This window comes from Microcaecilia unicolor, chromosome 1, assembly GCF_901765095.1.
Source record: "Microcaecilia unicolor chromosome 1, aMicUni1.1, whole genome shotgun sequence".
NCBI lineage: Eukaryota > Metazoa > Chordata > Amphibia > Gymnophiona > Siphonopidae > Microcaecilia > Microcaecilia unicolor.
Window position 1 is genome coordinate 645,903,705 of NC_044031.1, and position 21,690 is coordinate 645,925,394.

General features: G+C 45.8%; 1 protein-coding gene across 3 annotated transcripts in view; it reads left to right on the forward strand.

Moving 5' to 3' along the window:
- Positions 1-21,690, forward strand: part of CD5 (CD5 molecule) — a 95,063-nt gene that overhangs the window by 44,771 nt on the left and 28,602 nt on the right. For all 3 annotated transcript variants that reach the window (XM_030222242.1, XM_030222250.1, XM_030222260.1), the window contains exons 4-6: positions 11,258-11,311; positions 12,008-12,295; positions 18,797-19,090. In XM_030222242.1, coding sequence (XP_030078102.1) covers positions 11,258-11,311; positions 12,008-12,295; positions 18,797-19,090 — 636 coding nt within the window. The remainder of the gene's footprint in view (positions 1-11,257; positions 11,312-12,007; positions 12,296-18,796; positions 19,091-21,690) is intronic.

Consider the following 21,690-nt stretch of genomic DNA (forward strand, 5'->3'; position numbering starts at 1 on the left):
CGGCTGGAGGCTTCATTAGAACGTTGGTGGTGCCTTCCTTTTATATATAGAGACTAGAATAACCAGATATTAACATTTCTAACATTTAAGCACTTGTACATATGCCTGCCATAGACCTGTCTATCAATCTTTCCCAGTTATACTCTAGCTTCTCTTTGGTAGGTAAACACATTTCATGTGATCAAATCACACTTCTTTTCCCCTACCTTTCTCTCTCTGGTTTCGCTGTGTTCCCCACTGTTTCCTTTCACTCAAATCGGGCAAGTTAAGCTTCATCCAAGACTTGAGCCCTACCTCCTGTCACTTTCAGGGTCTCTCAGAACTCATCAGCCCCCCAGTCTCTAATCCTTTCCCTGATAAGGACTGTAGGTCAGGAGCAGCTTAACCTATGTATCTATTCTGAGGATCAGGGTCAGATCTCCCCATGGATCAATTCTTCTTCCTCTTTACTCTAGCAGTCTGTGCCTCAGGGAACATTTGTGGACCAGACTGCCAATCCCTGATCAGTTTAGTCTTGAGGCAATTTCTCCAAAAGGGTTATTTTTGCGTATACCATGCCAGGAGTGAACCTCACTCCTAAGCCAGGGTATGTGGAGCATGTTAGTCTCTCAAATTTACTGCTAACACTTGCCATAGTACTTGCATTGAGCCAAAGAGCGCTTCCTTCTGCAGTTTATAAGATGTTACATGTATAGGCAATTTATCCAGCTGTGCTTGGAAATTCTTTTTAATCAGGCCTGTGGCACCCAAAATGATGGGGAAATATTTCTGTATCCTTCTGCCACAGTTTCTTGGTCTCAGACTGCATTTCTTGATACTTGAATATCTTTTCTCTGTCTACATGATGCTCCAAGTAGTCACTTGGGGCAGACATCTCTATAATCAATTCTGCTCTGGTGTTTTTGAATTAGAAAAGGTACAGAGAAGGGCAACAAAAATGGATAAAGGGGTTGGGACGACTTCCCTATGAGGAAAGGCTAAAGCGGCTAGGGCTGTTCAGCTTGGAGAAAAGACGGCTGAGGGGAGATATGATAAAGTCTATAAAATAATGAGTGGAGTGGAACGGGTAGATGTGAATCACTTGTTTACTCTTTCCAAAAATACTAGGACTAGGGGGCACGCAATGAAGCTACAAAGTAGTAAATTTAAAATGAATCAGAGAAAATATTTCTTCATTCAACGTGTAATTAAACTTTGGAATTCGTTGCCCGAGAATGTAGTAAAAGCGGTTAGCTTAGCAGGGTTTTAAAAAGGTTTGGATTGCTTCCTAAAGGAAAAGTCCTTAGACCATTATTAAAATGGACTTGGGGAAAATCCACTGCTTATTTCTAGAATAAGCAGCATAAAATGTATTGTACTGTTTTGGATTCTTGCCAGGTACATGTGACCTGAATTGGCCACTGTTAGAAACAGGATGCTGGGCTTGATAGACCTTCGGTCTGTCCCAGTATGGCAATACTTATATACTGATGTACTTTTCTCTTCTCCACTATGTCCCGTTTCCTGGCCCTCAACTTTTTATCTGTCAGAATGGGGATGCCCCATGTGGTTATAACCTCTTCATTTTCTATGATTCTCTTAGGGTCTTGATCCTCTTGCTTTTCCAGCACAGCGATGTTGTAGTATTGACAAAGTTTCCAGTGGATGAGACGTGCCATCTTGTTGTGCCTTCCTGTATTGTGATTTTCTGCCATCAGAACTTTGTAGCTTGCTCTAGTCTCTTTGAGAAGAAGCCCGTGTCCTTCCAGTATGCACCACTGGGACAGCTACGGACCAGACTGGCAACCCCTGTGCTTTCTTCTTTCCCTTCAGCCCCTAGAGCAGGGAGCCAAGGTTGAGATGGGCCCCAGAGTGGGGTAACCCACCTACTGTAGTTCTACATCTCTCCATGCTGGATACTCTGTAGTAGAGGAAGACAAGGCTACTCTCTGAACTCACAGTTGTATATTTTCTTCCAAAGCTAAAGTTTCAATGCTATTGGGCTACTTTCCTGGAATAGACCACCCTCTGTTCAGATGTGATTGGTTGTTTCTGGAGCAGGGGCCCAGAATGCCTCTTCCTTATCTGCACAGGAAGGCACATTTTGGTAGCCTGTACTTAAACAATTATCCAATCTTGTCACCAAGCTCTCTTCCCAAACAGCAGGGTGTTCCATTGCTAGCTTGCCTACCCTTTCAGCCACTGACTTTATGTTGGAAGTTAATAATTTGCACTGCTCTTTTATTACTTAAGATCCCTCTGGTACCGAGATACTGGCCATTGTCAAATATCCAGATTCAGCGCTGACCTGGAAGTGCTATCCAGTTCGCGGCCATATTTAGAAACCAGATACAAGACACAGTTAGGACTGCATTTTTGCTCCAGCACATTCTGAATAATGTCAAGGCAGTCAGAGGGGATATTCAACAACACTATCCAGTTGGGTCACTGAATATCCCACTCGCTGGCATGTATCCAGCCAGTTAGCAGTGCCTGCAATCTGAATAAGTGCTTTTGGATATCAGTCCATCTGACTGTATATCTAATACTAATGATTCTGTTTTAGTATTAAAGAGCAGCTGCCTACCACCATATCGAATACACCTAAATGGCAGATGACATTTAATGTGAGCAAGTGCAAAGTAATGCATGTGGGAAAGAGGAACTCAAATTATAGCTACGTCATGCAAGGTTCCACGTTAGGAGTCACGGACCACGAAAGGGATCTAGGTGTCGTCGTTGATGATACGTTGAAACCTTCTGCTCAGTGTGCTGCTGCGGCTAAGAAATTAAATAGAATGTTAGGTATTATTAGGAAAGGAATGGAAAACAAAAATGAGGATGTTATAATGCCTTTGTATTGTTCCATGGTGCGACCGCACCTTGAATATTGTGTTCAATTCTGGTTGCCGCAACTCAAAAAAGATATAGTGGAGTTAGAAAAGGTGCACAGAAGGGCGATGGAAAAGATAAAGGGGATGCGACAACTTCTCTATGAAGAAAGGCTAAAGCGGCTAGGGCTCTTCAGCTTGGAGAAAAGGCGGCTGAGAGGAGATATGATAGAGGCCTATAAAATAATGAGTGGAGCTGAACAGGTAGATGTAAAGCATCTGTTTACGCTTTCCAAAAATACTAGGACTAGAGGGTATGCGATGAAGCTACAATGTAGTATATTTAAAATGAATCGGAGAACATTTTTCTTCACTCAACGTGTAATTAAACTCTGGAATTCGTTGCCAGAGAATGTGGTAAAGGCGGTTAGCTTAGCGGAGTTTAAAAAAGGTTTGGCTGGCTTCCTAAAGGAAAAGTCCATAGACCATTGGGGAAAATCCACTATTTCTGGGATAAGCAGTATAGAATGTTTTGTACTTTTTTGGGATCTTGCCAGGTATTTGTGACCTGGATTGGCCACTGTTTGGAAACAGGATGCTGGGCTTGATGGACCTTTGGTCTTTCCCAGTATGGCAATACAGTGCACTCCATTTAAGTGTACGTCGGATAAGCGCATGTTCTGTTTAACTGCATGCCGTACTTCAGTCCCATTTTTGGCACCAGCAATTTCTATGGGCACAAACCGGTTTAGTGCGCCACTGATAAGTGCAAGATTCGCTTATATGCATGGTTTAAGACCGCTCCTCTGCAGGAAAGACTCCGCATAAGCGCACGCATGGAATATGGAAGCCGATTGGCGCATGACAAAGGGACAGTAAATTTGAAATCTCACTGGTTAACTGCCACAGACAGAATAAGCGAAAGAATGTTGTTAGAGTGTACTGGAATTGTCGTTGTCGCGCAACTGTAAGACTTTAACACTGCCTGAACGAATAGAAGTTCGTAAAAAATTAGAAAACAAACAAAGTCAAGCATCTATTGCTAAAGAATATGGAGTCAATTCCAGTCAAATTTCATGTATCTTGAAGCAGAAAGACCAGCTTCTGGAAGACTGGCAAAACAATACAAATCCACATCGGAAACGTAAACGGACGGGAAAAGCTGAGGAGGTAGAAGATGCTCTTCTTCAGTGGTTTTCTCAAATCAGGAGCAGACAGTTTCCTGTCAGTGGTCCACTGCTTATGGAGAAAGCTAATCAGCTAGCTGAAAGTCTTGGACTAACTGAATTCAAAGCCACTATTGGATGGTTGTTGGAAAGATGGAAGGAGAGGAACAACATAAAATTCAAGAAACAGCATGGTGTAAAACAAGACACTGATGACTTTGGTGCTGAAAATTGGGTTGTTTCAGTTCTTCCTACCATCTTGAAGAGTTTGCACCTCGTGACATTTTCAATGCTGACGAAAATGGTCTCTACTGGCGAGCGATTCCTGATGGAACACTTGCATTCAAACAAGCCAAAACTACAGGAAGTAAAATGTCGAAGGACCAACTGACGATCCTCCTTTGCTGAAATATGGATGGGAGTGAGAAGTTGAAACCACTCGTCATTGGAAGGAGCAAACAGCCCTGTTGCTTCAAGAATGTTAAGCAACTTCCTATGTCATATGAGGCTAACGCAAATTCATGGATGACTGGGGAAATTTGGAAGTAGTGGCTAAAGAAGTTAGACACTAGAATGCGGGCACAAAAGCGTCAGATTTTGTTGCTTTGTGATATTTGTGCTGCACACAGTGATGATGTCAGGCTGTCTAACGTCAAGGTGGTCCTCCTGCCACCAAACACAACCTCTCTGATCCAACCTATGGATTATTTTATTTTATTTTTGTTACATTTGTACCCGCGCATAATAGCCAATTTCAATCAACATTATCGGGCTCTTGTGCTACGTCGTCTGATGAGTGTTATGGATGACCAGACTGGCAAGGATAAACGTGCTGTTGAACTGGCTGGTAATCTATCACTATTGGATTCCATACATATGCAGAAAGAAGCCTGGAATCATGTTACACAGACAACCATTGTGAACTGCTACAAACGGGCAAGCTTTGTTAGGGCTGCGGAGAGGGACAAAACAGATGCAGCTGTTGCAAACGTGTCAGATGAACAGGCTATTGACATCCCAGTGGGTGTTACTGAAGAGGAGTTTCATCACTATGTAGCTGTTGATTACGATCTACAAACAGCTGACGACAGCACTGATTTTGAGATATGCGCCTACACGCAGGCAACGGCTGATGATGAAACAGATGATGAAATGAGCAGCGAGGCACATGCTGACGAAATTCAACAACCTCCTGTCACTTTTGCAAAAGCACTGGAGAGTCTCAACACCGTGCGGGCCTATCTGGAGGCCACTGGATGTCAGTGCTATGACAGTTTTTACTGTCTGGCAGATGTAGTCTATGGAACTGACAGACACAAGAGTGTACAGAGGGCTATGACTGATTACTTCAAGTAAGCCTAACGTCAGTTAACAGAGACTGTATAACGTCAGTTAATGGAGACTGTATACTGTTCGTATAATAAACGGTACTGTACATATGTTTGTCAGATGTCAAGCATCTTTGGGTCACAACGGTTAAGTGCACGCTCCGGTTAACTGCTACTACTACTATTTAGCATTTCTATAGCGCTACAAGGCGTACGCAGCGCTGCACAAACATAGAAGAAAGACAGTCCCTGCTCAAAGAGCTTACAATCTAATAGACAAAAATAAAGTAAGCAAATCAAATCAATTAATGTGTACAGGAAGGAGGAGAGGAGGGTAGGTGGAGGCAAATGGTTACAAGTGGTTACGAGTCAAAAGCAATGTTACAGAGGTGGGCTTTCAGTCTAGATTTAAAGGTGGCCAAGGATGGGGCAAGACGTAGGGGCTCAGGAAGTTTATTCCAGGCGTAGGGTGCAGTGAGACAGAAGGCGCGAAGTCTGGAGTTGGCAGTAGTGGAGAAGGGAACAGATAAGAAGGATTTATCCATGGAGCGGAGTGCACGGGAAGGGGTGTAAGGAAGGAGGAGTGTGGAGAGATACTGGGGAGCAGCAGAGTGAGTACATTTATAGGTTAGTAGAAGAAGTTTGAACAGGATGCAAAAACGAATAGGGAGCCAGTGAAGTGACTTGAGGAGAGGGGTAGTATGAGTAAAGCGACCCTGGCGGAAGACGAGACGGGCAGCAGAGTTTTGAACCGATTGGAGAGGGGAGAGGTGACTAAGTGGGAGGCCAGCAAGAAGCAGATTGCAGTAGTCTAAGCGAGAGGTGACAAGGGTGTGGATGAAGGTTTTGGTAGAGTGCTCGGAAAGAAAGGGGCGGATTTTACGGATGTTGTAAAGAAAGAAATGACAGGTCTTGGCGATCTGCTGGAAATGAGCAGAGAAGGAGAGAGAAGAGTCAAAGATGACCCCAAGGTTTCGAGCTGAGGAGACAGGGAGAATGAGAGAGCCATCAACAGAAATAGAAAACGGGGGGGGGGGGGGGGGGGGAGTGGGGAGGTGGGATTGGGGGAAAAATGAGAAGCTCGGTTTTGGTCATGTTTAATTTCAGGTGGCGTTGAGACATCCAGACAGCAATGTCAGACAAGCACGCTGAAACTTTGGTTTGGATGCAAGGTGAGATATCAGGGGTAGAAAGGTAGATTTGGGAGTCATCAACATAGAGATGGTAGAAAAAGCCATGGGATGAGATTAATGAACCAAGGGAAGAAGTGTAGATAGAAAAGAGGAGGGGACCAAGAAGAGAACCCTGAGGTACGCCGACAGGCAGAGGGATAGAAGTAGAAGAGGATCCACCAGAGTGAACACTAAAGGTGCGGAGGGAGAGGTAGGAAGAGAACCAGGAAAGGACAGAGCCCTGGAATCCAAGTAAGGACAGGGTATCGAGAAGTATGCTGTGATCAACAGTGTCAAAAGCAGCGGAAAGATCAAGAAGAATGAGGATGGAATATTGACCTCTGGATTTAGCCAGTAATAGGTCATTGGAGACTTTCGTAAGCGCAGTTTCGGTTGAGTGGAGAGGGCGAAAACCAGATTGTAGTGGGTCAAGAATAGCATGTGAGGAGAGAAAATCAAGGCAGCGGCAGTGAACAGCACGCTCAAGTAATTTGGAGAGAAATGGAAGGAGGAAGATGGGTCAGTAATTAGAGGGACAAGTAGGGTTGAGTGAAGGCTTCTTAAGGAGAGGTGTGACCACAGCATGTTTAAAGGCAGCAGGGACAGTCGCAGTGGAAAGTGAGAGGTTGAGAATGTGACAGATAAAAGGAATAAGAGCAGGAGAGATGGCAGGAGAGATGGCATTAAGAAGGTGGGTGGGAATGGGATCAGAGGAACGGGTGGTACATTTTGAGGAAGAAAGGAGAAGTGTAGTTTCCTCAATAGTAACTTCAGGAAAGGAGGAAAGGGAATGAGGGGAAGGAGAGAGAGGGGAACGGACTAGTGGAGGGAGAGGTGGCGAGGTAGAGAATGCAAGGTTTATCTTTTGAACCATGTCGTGAAAGAATTCAGCAAGGGTCTGAGGAGATAATGAAGGGGGAGTTGGGGGAGGGGGCACCTTGAGGAAAGAGTTCAATGTGGTGAAGAGAAGTCGAGGGTTAGAGCCAAGAGAGTTAGTCAGTTGGATATAATAATCCTGTTTGGCACGTAAAAGAGCAGATTGGAAGGAGGTCAGCATGAACTTAAAGTGTAAGAAATCAGCAAGGGCTCGAGATTTCTTCCAGAGGTGTTCGGCGGAGCGGGTACAGGAACGTAGGTAGCGGATATTAGAAGTCAGCCAAGGTTGGGGTTTTGTACGCCTTATAGGGCAGGTCATCAAAGGTGCAAGAGTGTCTAAGGCAGATGATAGAATATTGTTGTAAGAAGAAACAGCCTTGTTGACAGACGTGGATGGTGCCACAGTCGAGAGGAGGTTTGAAACATGGGAGGATAGAGATGAAGGGTCAATACTATGAAGATTCCTAGATAAATTAGATAAGATAGGATGGGACTGGGAGGGAGGAGATTTAAGTGTGAAAGTTATAAGATGGTGATCAGAGAGGGGAAGATCAGAGGCAAGGAAACTTGAGGGTGAACAGTTAGAGAAGATAAGATCAAGACAGTGACCATTTTGATGAGTGGGAGAGGTGGAGCATAGTTGGAGATTAAAGGAGGATGTTAAAGCGAGTAACTTAGAAATATAAGAGTTAGAAGGATCATTAGCAGGAATATTAAAGTCACCTAGGATGAGAGAGGGGGAGGAAGGATCATGGAAGAAGGCAAGCCAGGCATCAAAGTCACTGAGAAAGGTTGAAAGGGACTTATCAGGGGGACGATAAATGACCGCTATTCGAAGAGGCAGAGGAGAGAAAAGGCGGATAGAGTGGACTTCAAAGGAGGAAAAACAGTGAGATTGAGGTGGAAAAAAGGGTTGAAATCTGGAGGAGGGAGAGAGAAGTAGTCCAACACCGCCCCCACGACCAGCAGGGTGAGGTGTATGTGAAAAAAGATAACCGCCATGGCAGAGGGTTGCGACTGAAGCAGAGTCATCAGGGCAGACCCAGGTTTCTGTTATGGCGAGCAGATGGAGGTGATGCGAGATAAAGTGGTCCTGGATATAGGGGAGTTTGTTACAGATAGAGCGGGCATTCCATAGGGCGCAAGAGAAGGGCAGAGAAGAGGAGGGGAGTAGAGGAATAGAGATGAGGTTAGAGAGGTTGCGGTGAGATCTGTAGAGTTCGGATAATAGTTGGTGAGTAGGGCCAGGATTGGGATTGATGTCACCGGCTGAGAGTAAGAGAAGGAGTAAAAGAGAGCGGAGGAGAGTATGTATGTATTTCTTTGCATGTATTTCTTTGCATGTATGCATGTATTTCTTTGGTCCCAGACCCTTGCACTTAGGTGACGACGTACAACGTGCTGCAACGTACAATGTGCTGCGACGTCAGACAGACTCCAAAACTGGATTCCACAGAGTTTGAACAGCAGCACGGAGGAGTGGGAGCGAGGACGAACAACTTAAAACACCTCAGCTCAAGGAATATTTTAGAGGAAGCGGACCTTGGCTGGCGGGGGTTGGGGTCCCCTGCCAGCAAAGGTAGGTGTTGGCGGCGGTAGGGGGGTGGTGGTGACGGCGGCAGGGGGGGTGGCAATGGCGGCGGGGGAGTGGCAATGGTGGCAGGGGGGTGGCAATGGCGGTGGTGGGGCTATAATGTGCCCCCCCACTCTGGCTCTGGCCCCCCCTACCGCCGAACCCCAGATACGCCCCTGCCCACCACAATGCATTGCTGATGTGACTCTGTAGTGCGCATAACAGAAAAGGTGTCACACTCACCCGAGAGCCACATCAGAACCAGGGAAAGGCTGTCACAGGATAGAACACATTCTGCTGTCATGGAGGTGGGTAAGGCATTTGAGGCTGGCATACAGGCTGGAAAAAAAGTTTTTAAAGTGGGGTTTTTTTGGTGGGAGGGGGTTAGTGACCACTGGGGGAGTCCGGGGAGGTCATCCCTGATTCCCTCCAGTGGTCATCTGGTCAGTTGGGGCACTTTTTTGGGACCTGTTCATGAAAAAAAAGGGTCCAAAAAAAGTGACCCAAAATCGCGGTAAAAATGCCTTTTTTTCCGATTATCAGCTAAAGACACCCATCTCACCTCGGCTGATAACCACGCCCCAGTTCCGCCTTCACTACGCCTCCGACATGCCCCCGTCAACTTTACCTGTTTCCGCGACGGATTGCAGTTGGAAACGCCCAAAATCGGCTTTCGATTATACCGATTTGGGCGCCCACGGGAGAAAGAAGCCCATCTCCCGATTTGGGTAGCAATATAGGCATTTTTCTCTTTCGATTATAAGCAGGATAGTGGTCTTGTTATCAAGTTACTGTGCTTTAGCACTCTTTGGGTCATGATTCCCACTTGGGTAGAGATATTGAGTAAATATGAGGTCCACAAAATGCCATGTCTCACAACACCAAAAAGAAGTTTATACATTTTCCTTATTTCACACAAATTAGAAATGTACAGATAAGTAATGATTTTAATTCTATTCTGATTTTAAAGGTATATAAAACAGTTACAGTTTCTTTTGGGACCATTTTGGAAAACAAAAGGTCCAAGAGAAAAACGCCCCCAAGCCCAGCCATTGGGATGTCTAGGGGCCATCATTCTTAGTAGACTGGCCACACAGACATCCCAGCAGAGCAGTGGGGCAGCCTAGGGGGCACTGCAGTGGACTTCACATAAAAGGTCCCATAATCCCCTTATAGTGTATGGTGAGCCCTCCAGGAAAAGAAAAATACCTACTGTACCTCACTGTACACCACTACAATAGCTCTCAAGCTTGCAGGTGTCATATGTAGTAGGTAGAGTAGGTATTTAGTGTATTTTTGGAGGGCTCACACAATTGTACCAGTTACAGTGGAATATGGACCAGGGTTGCCTTCTCTACAGTCCACTGCACTGACCACTGGGCTACTCCTGGGACCTGCTTGCTACTGCTCTAATAGGAATGGATGTTATATCTGAAGCTGTCATAAATGCTGGTATGTACTGTTTCTTTCACATCTTTGGGAGGGGGTCAGTGACCACTGGGGGAGTATGGGGGTGGGTTATACCTTAATCTCTCCAGTGGTTATTTGGTCATTTATGGCACCTTTTGGTCACTTAGCTGTGATTGAAACAGGTCTAGCGAAAAATGTCTTATTTTTGGCCCTAGACATTTTCATTTTGATCCATTATTGTAGAAAAAAAGTCTATGTTTGGGTGCCCGCCCAAAACATGCCCCCCCCCCCCCACAACACACCCCCTTGAAATTTGGGATGAACACTAAAATTGTGGTGTCAAAAACTGCAATTTGGATGTTTTTGAGAGAAAAACATTCTTCTGCCACCTTATGACATTTTTTGGACATTTATTTTTGAAAATGAGCCCTCACATGTCATAATGTTTTTTTTTATTTTGTTGTTCCTTCCCTCTAGAATTTCTTGCCAGGTTATTTACAGACTGAAGTTTCTTATTCTAAATTTAAGAAGGGGCTAAAAACATTATTTTTTATCCAGGCCTACTGGAGGCACTGAGCTCAGTGATATAATCAACTCTTCTTCTCATTGTCCCTTTTCCTAAATGTTGTTATAGGAGTTTCGCCTTTATTCATATTATCTCATTTTTGTCTCAAGTATTCCATTCTGTATAATATTAACCTAATGTTCATTGTTTCCATCTGTTTCTATCTTCGTTTTTAAATGGCTTTGTTGTAGTCCTTTATGTAAGACTGTACAGCAAAGTTCCAAATACAGATAAAAACACCTGGGAATTAGTTTGTATGTGGGAAAAATGTTCTGCTATACTATAGTAAAGATCTGAAATATTTTTATTGGAGTCTATTAAAAAAAACTATTTATTTCACATTTGTTATAATTTCAGAACCACAGTCACCTCCAACAACTACACCCGTGCCTACAACACTCCCACCCAAAGGTAAGAGGACCCCACCACCACCACCACCCAGGGGCGTAGCCAGACAACAGATTTTGGGTGGGCCTAGGGAAGTAGTGGGTGAGCACCAATTGTTCTCTCCCCCCCAAACCACCACCCAAAAAATATCTCAACTGGTGGGAAAACGCTTCTTTCCACCTTGGCAGTCTGCAGCAGGCATGCGCTGAAAACTGAACATACGCAGGTGCCGGTATCATGGAGAGTAGCGTTTTCGTTACCATCTGGAGAAAGTCTTCAGCTGGCTGAGCTTGGGATCCCACAGCTACCACTAAACCTGTGATACTGTTGGGTGGGCCTGAGCCCTAAGTGGGTGGGCCCCGGCCCACCCAGGCCCACCTGTGGCTATGCCACTGCCACCACCACACCTTTCAGGAAGAAAGTGCTCTGAATATATGAAACAAATTCTTGGTACACTACAGTCTCACTCTCTCCCCCTTTCTCCTGAATTGTGTCTCCCTGATTTTATCATCTCTTCCTTCTCTCTAGTTCTGTTTCTCATCTTTCAGCTCTTTTTCTCATTTATGTCCAGATATACTAAGTAATTTCTTCAAAGACGTAGGATGGCTGAAACTAGTCTTCTCTCTTTTTCCTTTGTCATCCTGTCCCTCTCACCTCTTATCTGTCTTTCAGGAAAATACATTTTTGTGTTTTGTCCCCTTTCTGTCTCTGCTCTTCCAGGTCCTCTTAAGTTCCGGCTGATTGAGAGTACATTTAACTGCTCTGGGACGGTGGAGGTGCACATGAGGGGCTCCTGGAGACCAGTCTGCAATAACCATTCACAGCAAATGTCTGATATGATCTGCAAACAACTGGGCTGTGGGGCAGTCTTGTCAGACAGCCAGGCTGGGACCATACTCTCGCACTCACCTGTTCTCCGGCATGAGCAAGGGTGTACAAACATGAACCTAACAGAAGAATGTTTCCAGGAAGCCACCAGCTGTAAAAGCTTGAAGGTCACCTGTTCCAGTAAGTTTTCTCCTAGAAGGGTTTCTGTCTGATATTAGGTATCTCTAAAAAATGCAGAATTTGTGGATGGATAAAATCAATCCCCTCAATATTTAAACACTGTGGTTAGTGCTGGATTGAAACATCAACCAAGGAGTTTAAATGTAGATCCAGATAGTAGCACTGAACATCTGGGTATAGAGTTGCTTTGGAAGTTAAGTGGCTATCAGTGACATTCAGTATCGCTACCCGAATAATTATCTCCATCCCTGGACCTCGGTGGATCCGAAGTGATCAGAAATAATGGATATTGGATCTGGATAATGCCAATTAAGATCTGATTATGGACCTGGTGAGTGGCACTTATCTGGGCAGGAACCACTGAAAGTCAGGCACAATATTTATCAGTGTTTTTGCGCTACAGTCATATTTTTGAGCTATTATTTCTGTTATTTATTTATTTATAAAATATTTATACCAGCTTCATGAACAAGTTCATTCGAAATGGTTTACATGATCAATAAAAGACAATACCAGACTGAAATAAGAGAATACACAAAGTAAACAGAAAGATAAACACATGATAAAAAAATAATTACAGTATTAAGAGAATCTCTTCTGAGGATATAACCCATATTTCAGTAAATAGAAATATATTCAAGCCTTTCCTATGTCGGAGAAGAGACGAAGGGAATCCTTTTACTAAGCTGCGGAAGCATATTCCCTTTCCAGTGTGCATACTGCCTCTGGGAGGCTGCGGCTCAGTACCCTATTTCCTGACAACCCCATCATATTCCCTTCCTAGTGTGCACAGTGTCTTGGGGAGGCTGCGAGGGTACAGTCAAGGAGGTTTGATGAACAGGAGGCAGCAAAAGCGTGCTTAGCCCTTTATCTGGCCTGAAGCCAGTATGCAGACCTTGTTGCCCTATCAAGTACATTATTTTGGGTGTACCAAGATGGCAGCAGCTGCATTGGGGAGAATGAAAACCTCCTTAGGTGGACCAGCTTCAGTTTTGTGATGTCGCACTGTCTCCAGTTCATCAAACCTCCTTGGGTACATCAGTATTTCCAGGTAGGCCCATCACACTCCCTTCCTAGTGCGCACACTGCTTCTGGGAGGCTGCAAGGCTGCATCAGTATTCTATTTCCTGACAGCCCTATCACAGTCCCTTCCCTGTGTGCACACTGCCTTTGGGAAGCTGTGAGTACTCCAGTTTCTGGCTGCACTGGGCAGTATGAGCAGCTTTAACATTCCTGCTGGCCCTCTTGTATAGTACAGTTACTAGTCAAACTAAGCCTGTGTGGTTCCTTTATTTATTATGAGAACAGTGCAGGAATAGGAACCACACAGGATCAGTGAGAGGCCCAGAAGAGAGCAAGCAGGCCGCTAGAGCATGGGGTTTGACAAGTGGCAGAACAATAGATTTAAATCCCTGAAGATCGCTCTGTTGGTATCAGGGCAATGGTGTTCAGGCATAGGCATTGCTACAGGGTAGCACAAGGTGGCAAGTGCCATCCTCCAAAAAAATGCCTGAAACCCCTTTGCCACACAATTTCAGTTATCAGATTAAGCCCAGAGTAGCCACTACCCTACCCAATTCAGTGGCTCGCTGTTGATGCCCTGTTTATTTTGTGCTTAGGTTAATTCTGCACAATTGTGTATTACATGATTTGTGCAGAATTCCCCCAAGGGGTAGAATTTAGCTCTTGCTGCGATCAATTGTTGGTAAGCCATAAGAACATAAAAGTAGCCATACTGGGTTAGACCAATGGTCCATCTAGCCTAGTATCCTGTTTTCCAAACTGTGGCCAAGCCAGTAAGAGTTAGAGCCACTGGCTGAAATTCACTTGTGGTCCCAGCCTTCCTATACTGCGTGACTCTTACAGATTGCTTTCAGTAGTGCTAAAATCATGTTCTGCTCTCGTACGACTTTGAGATCAGAGCAGCACCATGATTTCAAGTATTGCACTGATCACTGTTTGCAAGAGCCACCCGATGCAGAAAACCGCGACACCCTGAGGGCTTCATGGGCATCTGCACAAGCAACTGTGTGGAAAAGCTAGTGCTGGGAGATAGGCTGAAAGGGTGGAGTTCAGGGAGAGAAGCTGGGAAGGGGACTTTCTGATAAAGAAAAGGGGCTAAGGGAACACGAGAAGAAGATGTAGTGGATAATGGGAATTGTACAGTATGGAGGAGACGGGGTAGCAGATATGTTTGAGTGAGAGAGTGAAGAGCTGGAGTCACTGAAAAAAAGGGGACATATGCAGGAGAGGAGATGAGCTTGAGGAGACAGGAGATAGTGGGAGAGAAGATGAGCTTGAGGAGACAGGATAAGAAGTGTATGTGTAGGGGAGGGGGAGACAGGAGTAGGGGATGTTTGCACATGGGAGGTGCTGAGCACACCAGGGTAAGGGATGTGTGTAGGAGAGATGTCAGCAGATTCTGTTCTAAAATACTATTGAGTCACACTGACCTGCATATCTCAATCCTCATTTCTATGACCTGTCTAGAATGAGGCTGCTAATGTCAGTATGGTTTGACTGAATTACTTGATTGTAGTTATTGTTACATTATATAACATCTCTCACTGAATTTAATAAATCCAATAAGTTGTGCAGAATTTGTAATTTCTCTTACTTTACCTTCTATCAAGGGTATAAAGGCATTCTCCATTTATGACAAGTTACTTGCTGTACAAACTTCTAAGATTTGGAAGCTATCTTTTTGTTTTAATCAGCTATCCAATTATGTACTGTTTAGGAAAAACTTGAAAACTGTACTCTTTTAAGAAATTTTTGGATTCACTGTAATGTTTATTGTATATTTAGACTGGAGTTATGATGAAAATCAGTAAGAGATTGCAATCTTGTTTATGTATTTTGATATGTTTATAATTCTTCCCAAGGGTCTGCTTTGGTTTGCCTTAGAACCATTTGGTAAAGAATGGTATATAAGTCTGCTGTAATGTAATGTAATGAACCACCTTGATTGTGCCTAAAAAGATGGCATTTAAAAATTGGTAACTGAGGGTGGTGAACACTTTAAACAGGGCATAGAGGGGTGTAACCTGCACCAAGTGGCACGTACAACCTTATGCTAAGACAAAGAGGGGTATAACCTGCACAGAATGCAAACATAACCCTACACTAAGGCATAGAGGAGTGTATGCACCGAGTGACTTGTACAACCCTACACTAAGACATAGAGGGGTGTAACCTGCAGAAAGCGGCAAGTACAACCCTATACTAAGACATAGAGGGGTGTAATCTGCAGAGAGTGGCAAGTACAACCCTACACTAAGGCATAGAGGGGTGTAACTGCACAGAGGGGCAAGTATAACCCTACACTAAGGCACAGAGGGGGTGTAACTGCACAGAGGGGCAAGTACAACCCTACACTAAGGCATAGAGGTGTGTAACCTGCACAGAGTGGTAAGTACTACCCTACACTAAGGCATAAAGGGGCATAACCTGTATGGAGGGGCAAATACAACCATACACCAAGACATAGAGGGGTTTAATCTGCACAGAGGGGCAAGTACAACCCTACACTAAGACATAGAAGGGCATAACCTGTATGGAACGGCAGGTACCATTCTGGCCGCCTTTCAATTTACTGTATTACTATATTACTGTAAACAAATTACTCCTCAGATTTCTCATTGTGATGGCCTACAGCAGTCCTGGATGTAAGAAGGGACCTTAGAGTTTTCAGCACCCTTGATATACTATTTCTTCTTTAAAAGATGCATGACATAGGGATAACCAAGTGACCCAGGAGCAGCACTAGCATAGCATACTGTCATGATAGAGACCCGGGTTTGATTCGAGACCTGACTCCTAATTCACAGGCCAGTGGGAGTTGTGGGTCCACAGAGGCAGTGTCCACAGTTCTAGGGAAGGGAGGAAGGGAGGAAGGAAGGAAGGAAGGAAGGAAGGAAGGAAGGAAGGAATTTCATCTGTAGGTATTTGTACTGGAGGGTCTGTCACTATAATGGAAGAGCTAGAGAGTGGGGGAGAGGGACTACAAATGGGGGAAAACCCTAATCAGTGAAGGCTTGTGGTCTCATAGCCCCAACTGGGGCAGGTTCTACTTGAAAAAGAAGTCCAAAGCAGAAGGAAGAGGCTGAAGGGTATAAAAATGTTATTTTAAGAGAATTAGTGGAGAGTGTAGGGACACTGCTAGGCAGTGCATACACCATTGATTCAGTCTGAGAATGCACCAAATGCCTAGAGAGCCCTGCAAAACAAACACCCAACAACAACAGTGGCTATGTCTCAAGTAGTCCTCATTCCACCCTGCAAGCCTTTGTGAATTTCAGAGAGCAGGTCCACAGACATACCAAGAGGGGCATAATCGAAAGGGATGCCCAAGTTTTACTGAGGACGTCCTTGCAAAACGTCCTGGCGAAGGGGCGAGGAAACCCGTATTATCGAAACAAGATGGACGTCCATCTTTCGTTTCGATAATATGGTTGGGACGCCCAAATCTTGACATTTAGGTCATCCTGAAAGCTGGCTGTCCCTAGACTTGGTCATTTCTGATTTTCGGCAATAATGGAAACCAAGGACGCCCATCTCAGAAACGACCAAATGCAAGCCCTTTGGTCGTGGGAATAGCCAGCATTCGAAGTGCACTGGTCCCCCTGACATGCCAGGACACCAACCCGGCAGTGGACTTCAGAAATTGCTCCCAGGTACATAGCTCCCTTACCTTGTGTGCTGAGCCCCCCAACCCCCCCCAACCCCCCCCAACCCCACTACCCATAACTGTACACCACTACCATAGCCCGTACAGGTGAAGGGGGGCACCTAGATGTGGGTACAGTGGGTTTGTGGTGGGTTTTGGAGGGCTCACATTTATCACCACAAGTATAACAGGTGTGTGGGGAGGTAAGTGCACTGCACCCACTAAAACTGCTCCAGGTACCTGCATACTGCTGCGATGGAGCTGAGTATGACATTTGACGCTGGCATAGAGGCTGGCACAACATATTTTTAAAGATGTTTTTTGAGGGTGAGAGGGGGTTAGTGACCACTGGGGGAGTAAGGGGAGGTGATCCCCGATTCTCTACGGTGATCACCTGGTCAGTTTGGGCACCTTTTTGTGGCTTGGTCATAAGAAAAACAGGACCAGGTAAAGTCGTCCAAGTGCTTGTCAGGGACACCCTTTTTTTTTCCATTATGGGTCGAGGATGCCCATGTGTTAGGGATGCCCAAGTCCCGCCTTCGCTACGCCTCCGACATGCCCCCGTGAACTTTGGTCATCCCCACAACAGAAAGCAGTGGGGGACGCCCAAAATCGGCTTTCGATTATGCCGATTTGGGCAACCCTGTGAGAAGGACGTCCATCTTCCAATTTGTGTCGAAAGATGGGCGTCCTTCTCTTTCGAAAATGAGCCTGCAAGTCACATTAGGTGTGTGACATACACATTTCACCCCTTCTCCGGCTTAGATGCCTAAATGCCTTCTTCACATGCATCGACTTCTTGCTCCTTGCTGCCGCGGTCTGGCATCTCTTTCTCTTTCCTTTTTTTCTCCCCTCTCGGGAGTCTGGTGTCTCTCACTCTCCCCCTTCCCCACCTGGTGGCCTGCAAACCTTGCCTCTGTGGCTGACAGCATTGAAGACATGCTGCCTCCAGCCAGAGAAGGCCCCTTCCCTCGACTGCATCCTGCCTTCTCTGATGCAACTTCCTGTTTCTGGTGGGTGGGATGCGTCAGAGGGAAAGTGGCCTGTGCCGACTGAAGACAGAATGCATTCAATGGTGCCAGCCACAGAGATAAGGTTGGCAGGCTGCTGTGACAGGAAAGAGAAAGCGATGCTAGATCGAGGTGGGAGGAAGAGGGGAGAATAGATGGTGGGATGTGGTTGGAGGAAAGGAAAAGATGTTGGGACTTGCAGAAGAAGGAGGCAGAGAGACATGCTGGACCCATGGTGGGAGGTGGGGCAGGAGGATGCGAAGAGAGAGAGGCATTTGCTGAGCCCCTGGGGAGGGGAGAGGAGAAGGAGAGGAAGAGATTCTGGGGCTTGGGAGGAGGAAGAGGAAGAGATGCTGGAACATCAGGGGAAGAGAGAATAGGAGGGAGGGAGGGAAGAGAAAGGGACACTTACTGGACCCTCTGGGGGCAGGAGCAGGAGGGAGGGAAAAGAGGGAAAAATGCTCTTGACTACAGCTCCCTGTAATGATAATCCTGATGAGCTGCTCAGAAGTCAGTGAAATCAGTAAAGATATTATTCATCCTCCTCTACCTCCCCACTTCCCCCAGGCATGAGCATTAATGGTGCTCACTATGAGTGCTTGCAAAGTGTCCTGGTCCTCAGTCCTGCATATGAGATATGTTTTACTAATGATGTTTATAAAACCTCTTTCTTTTTGATCATGTTTCCTATAATTATTTCTTATCATTTGGAAGATTGTATTTCTGAATCTAATCGATGTTTGTAAGATAATGTTTAACTAATTAAAGCGAAATTTATTTATTGCGTTTGTATTTAAAATAAAACTTCTTTCTTCTCCTTAGACTTTGAGCCCAAAGTGGCAACCCGGCTAGTGAATGGCACAAGCAGGTGTGAGGGAAATGTTCAGGTTTATTATCAGGGGCACTGGATGACTCTGTGCGCTCATAAAAATGACAAGCATTCCAGAGGTCAGAAGGTCTGTGAGGAGCAGAGATGTGGAAAGCCGACTACCCCAGCTCCAGAGACCAGAAGTGGTAAATCAACCCGAAAACAAGATGGCGTCTCCTGCACTGCAGAGAAGCTAGAAGAGTGCCATACCTTCAGCAACAACTTCTGCGTTCCAGCCACAGTTACATGTAAGAGCCATTCTCTGTTAATTGTACCGCTCTCTACGCGCCATCAGTGCTGGGGGGGGGGGGGGTCACTTTCCACTTGCAGCAAAGGAAGAACTTTCTTGGTACAGAACTTGTGAAGGGCAGTTTCATAACACGGAGGGTCTTTTACTAAGGCACGCTCACGTTTTTAGCTTGTACTAAAATTGCGGGCGCGCTAAACGTTAAAGATGCCAATGCATTCCTATGGGCGTCTCTAATGTTTAGCGCACCCACAATTTTAGCGCTGCACTGCATTACTCGTTAATGTGCACTTCATGCAGGAAAAAGGGCCTACCATAAAGACGCATAAAAGCACTTTATGGTAGTACACACTAATTGTACGCTAAGGATTTTTTAAAGTATATTTTTAGGAGGGACGTTGTATAGGTGGGGAATGGGTGTAGAAGCATTATTTTATTTATTTATTTATTTATTTTAGTTATGCATTTTTGTATCCCATTGTTATCCAAAAACAAGTTTCGGTTCAAAATGGCTTACAGTTTACAGTAAAATTGCAGTAGTGTTTTACAATTGTAACTTTAAACAGGTTTCTCCCCTCCTCTCTCCTTCTGGACCTGATTGTGGGTCTCTTTCCTCCCCCCTCCCAAACCTGACTGTCGGTCTCCCGCCTCCTCTCCCCCACCACACTCACACCCGCACCCTCTCCCCTCCCCAGTATCTTTTGAAACTGCAAGTCTTTGGCCCTGCAGGCCAGCGGAAGCCGTACTGAAATGCTGCCTGCAGCCTGCACCTGGCCATTCCCTCTAACCCGGCTCACCCCTTTTGATGCAATGTCCTATTTGCAGAAGGGGCAAGCTGGTTCAGAGGGAAGGCCCGGTGCAAGACACAGGCAGCCTTTTGATACGGCTGCCAAAGACGCAGTTTCAAAAGGTACTGGGGTGAAGGGGAGGGACCAAGTGATGCCGGGCAGCACATGATTATTAATTGTGATTAATAATTAACATATTAATCATGGAGTTAACTGCGATTAATGTGCAGCCCTAGTAAATATTAAATTATATTTACCGGTACTTTACATCCGGAACAAAAAATGTAGGGGTCCTTTTACTACGCTGTGGGAAAAGGGAACCTGCAGTAGCGGTGGGGGCCATTTTTCGGCCATTTCCAGGGGGGTTCCTACACTAAAAAATTAATAATAAGTTTTTGGTGCTGGAAATGTTGCATGGTGGGAGTCGACACTACCGCTGGACTCCTGCAGTAGCTTGGCAGTAGGGCTGACTTGCCCCGTGTCAAGCCTGTGATAGCCCTACTGTGGCTTGGAAAAAGGGCCCCTTAACCAGCTATGGTGAACCACAGAAAGATAGGACAGACTTATGCAGTCCTGTTTATGTGGTGACCATAGCTGCGCCCAGGGGCATAGCTAGATGGGGCCACGGGGGCATGGGCCCCCCACAGATTTAGCCCTGGCCCCCTCTACTTTCGACCCCCATTGTTGCTGACCCTCCCCGCCACTTTTGACCACCCTCCCCCCGCCAACGACCCTGTCTGCCGCCACCGCCAGGTATCTTTGCTGGCGGGAGTCCCCAACCCCCGACAGCTGGTCTTCTTCAGCGCCAGTCTCTGGCGCGTTCGCTTATCTGTTTCTGTGAGTCCTGACTCCTAACGTCCTGCGCTGAAGAAGACTTTGGCTGGCAGGGGTTTGGGCGGGAGGATGGGTCAAAAGTGGCAGGGGAGGGGTGGCAGCGGGAGGGGGGGTTGAAAGTGGTGGGGGTGGCGGGGGGCTAAACTGTGCCCCTCCACCTTGGGCTCTGTACCCCCTCCCGCCGAGGTCTGGCTACGCCTCTGGCTGAACCTATAGGGATATTGTAGGCGTGCACACAGTTAACGCGCATACATGGTTAATGCATGTTAAAGATGTTAATGCACCTATAATGAGGCTTAGTAAACAGGGCCTTAAGTTCTAAGATACTGACACTTATGCTTACTACTACTACTATTTAGCATTTCTATAGCGCTACATGGCGTACGCAGCGCTGCACAAACATAGAAGAAAGACAGTCCCTGCTCAAAGAGCTTACAATCTAATAGACAAAAAATAAATAAGCAAATCAAATCAATTAATGTGAACGGGAAGGAAGAGAGGAGGGTAGGTGGAGGCAAGTGGTTACAAGTGGTTACGAGTCAAAAGCAATGTTAAAGAGGTGGGCTTTCAGTCTAGATTTAAAGGTGGCCAAGGATGGGGCAAGACGTAGGGGCTCAGGAAGTTTATTCCAGGCGTAGGGTGCAGTGAGACAGAAGGCGCGAAGTCTGGAGTTGGCAGTAGTGGAGAAGGGAACAGATAAGAAGGATTTATCCATGGAGCGGAGTGCACGGGAAGGGGTGTAGGGAAGGACGAGTGTGGAGAGATACTGGGGAGCAGCAGAGTGAGTACATTTATAGGTTAGTAGAAGAAGTTTGAACAGGATGCAAAAACGGATATGGAGCCAGTGAAGGGTCTTGAGGAGAGGGGTAGTATGAGTAAAGCGACCCTGGCGGAAGATGAGACGGGCAGCAGAGTTTTGAACCGACTGGAGAGGGGAGAGGTGACTAAGTGGGAGGCCAGCAAGAAGCAGTTTGCAGTA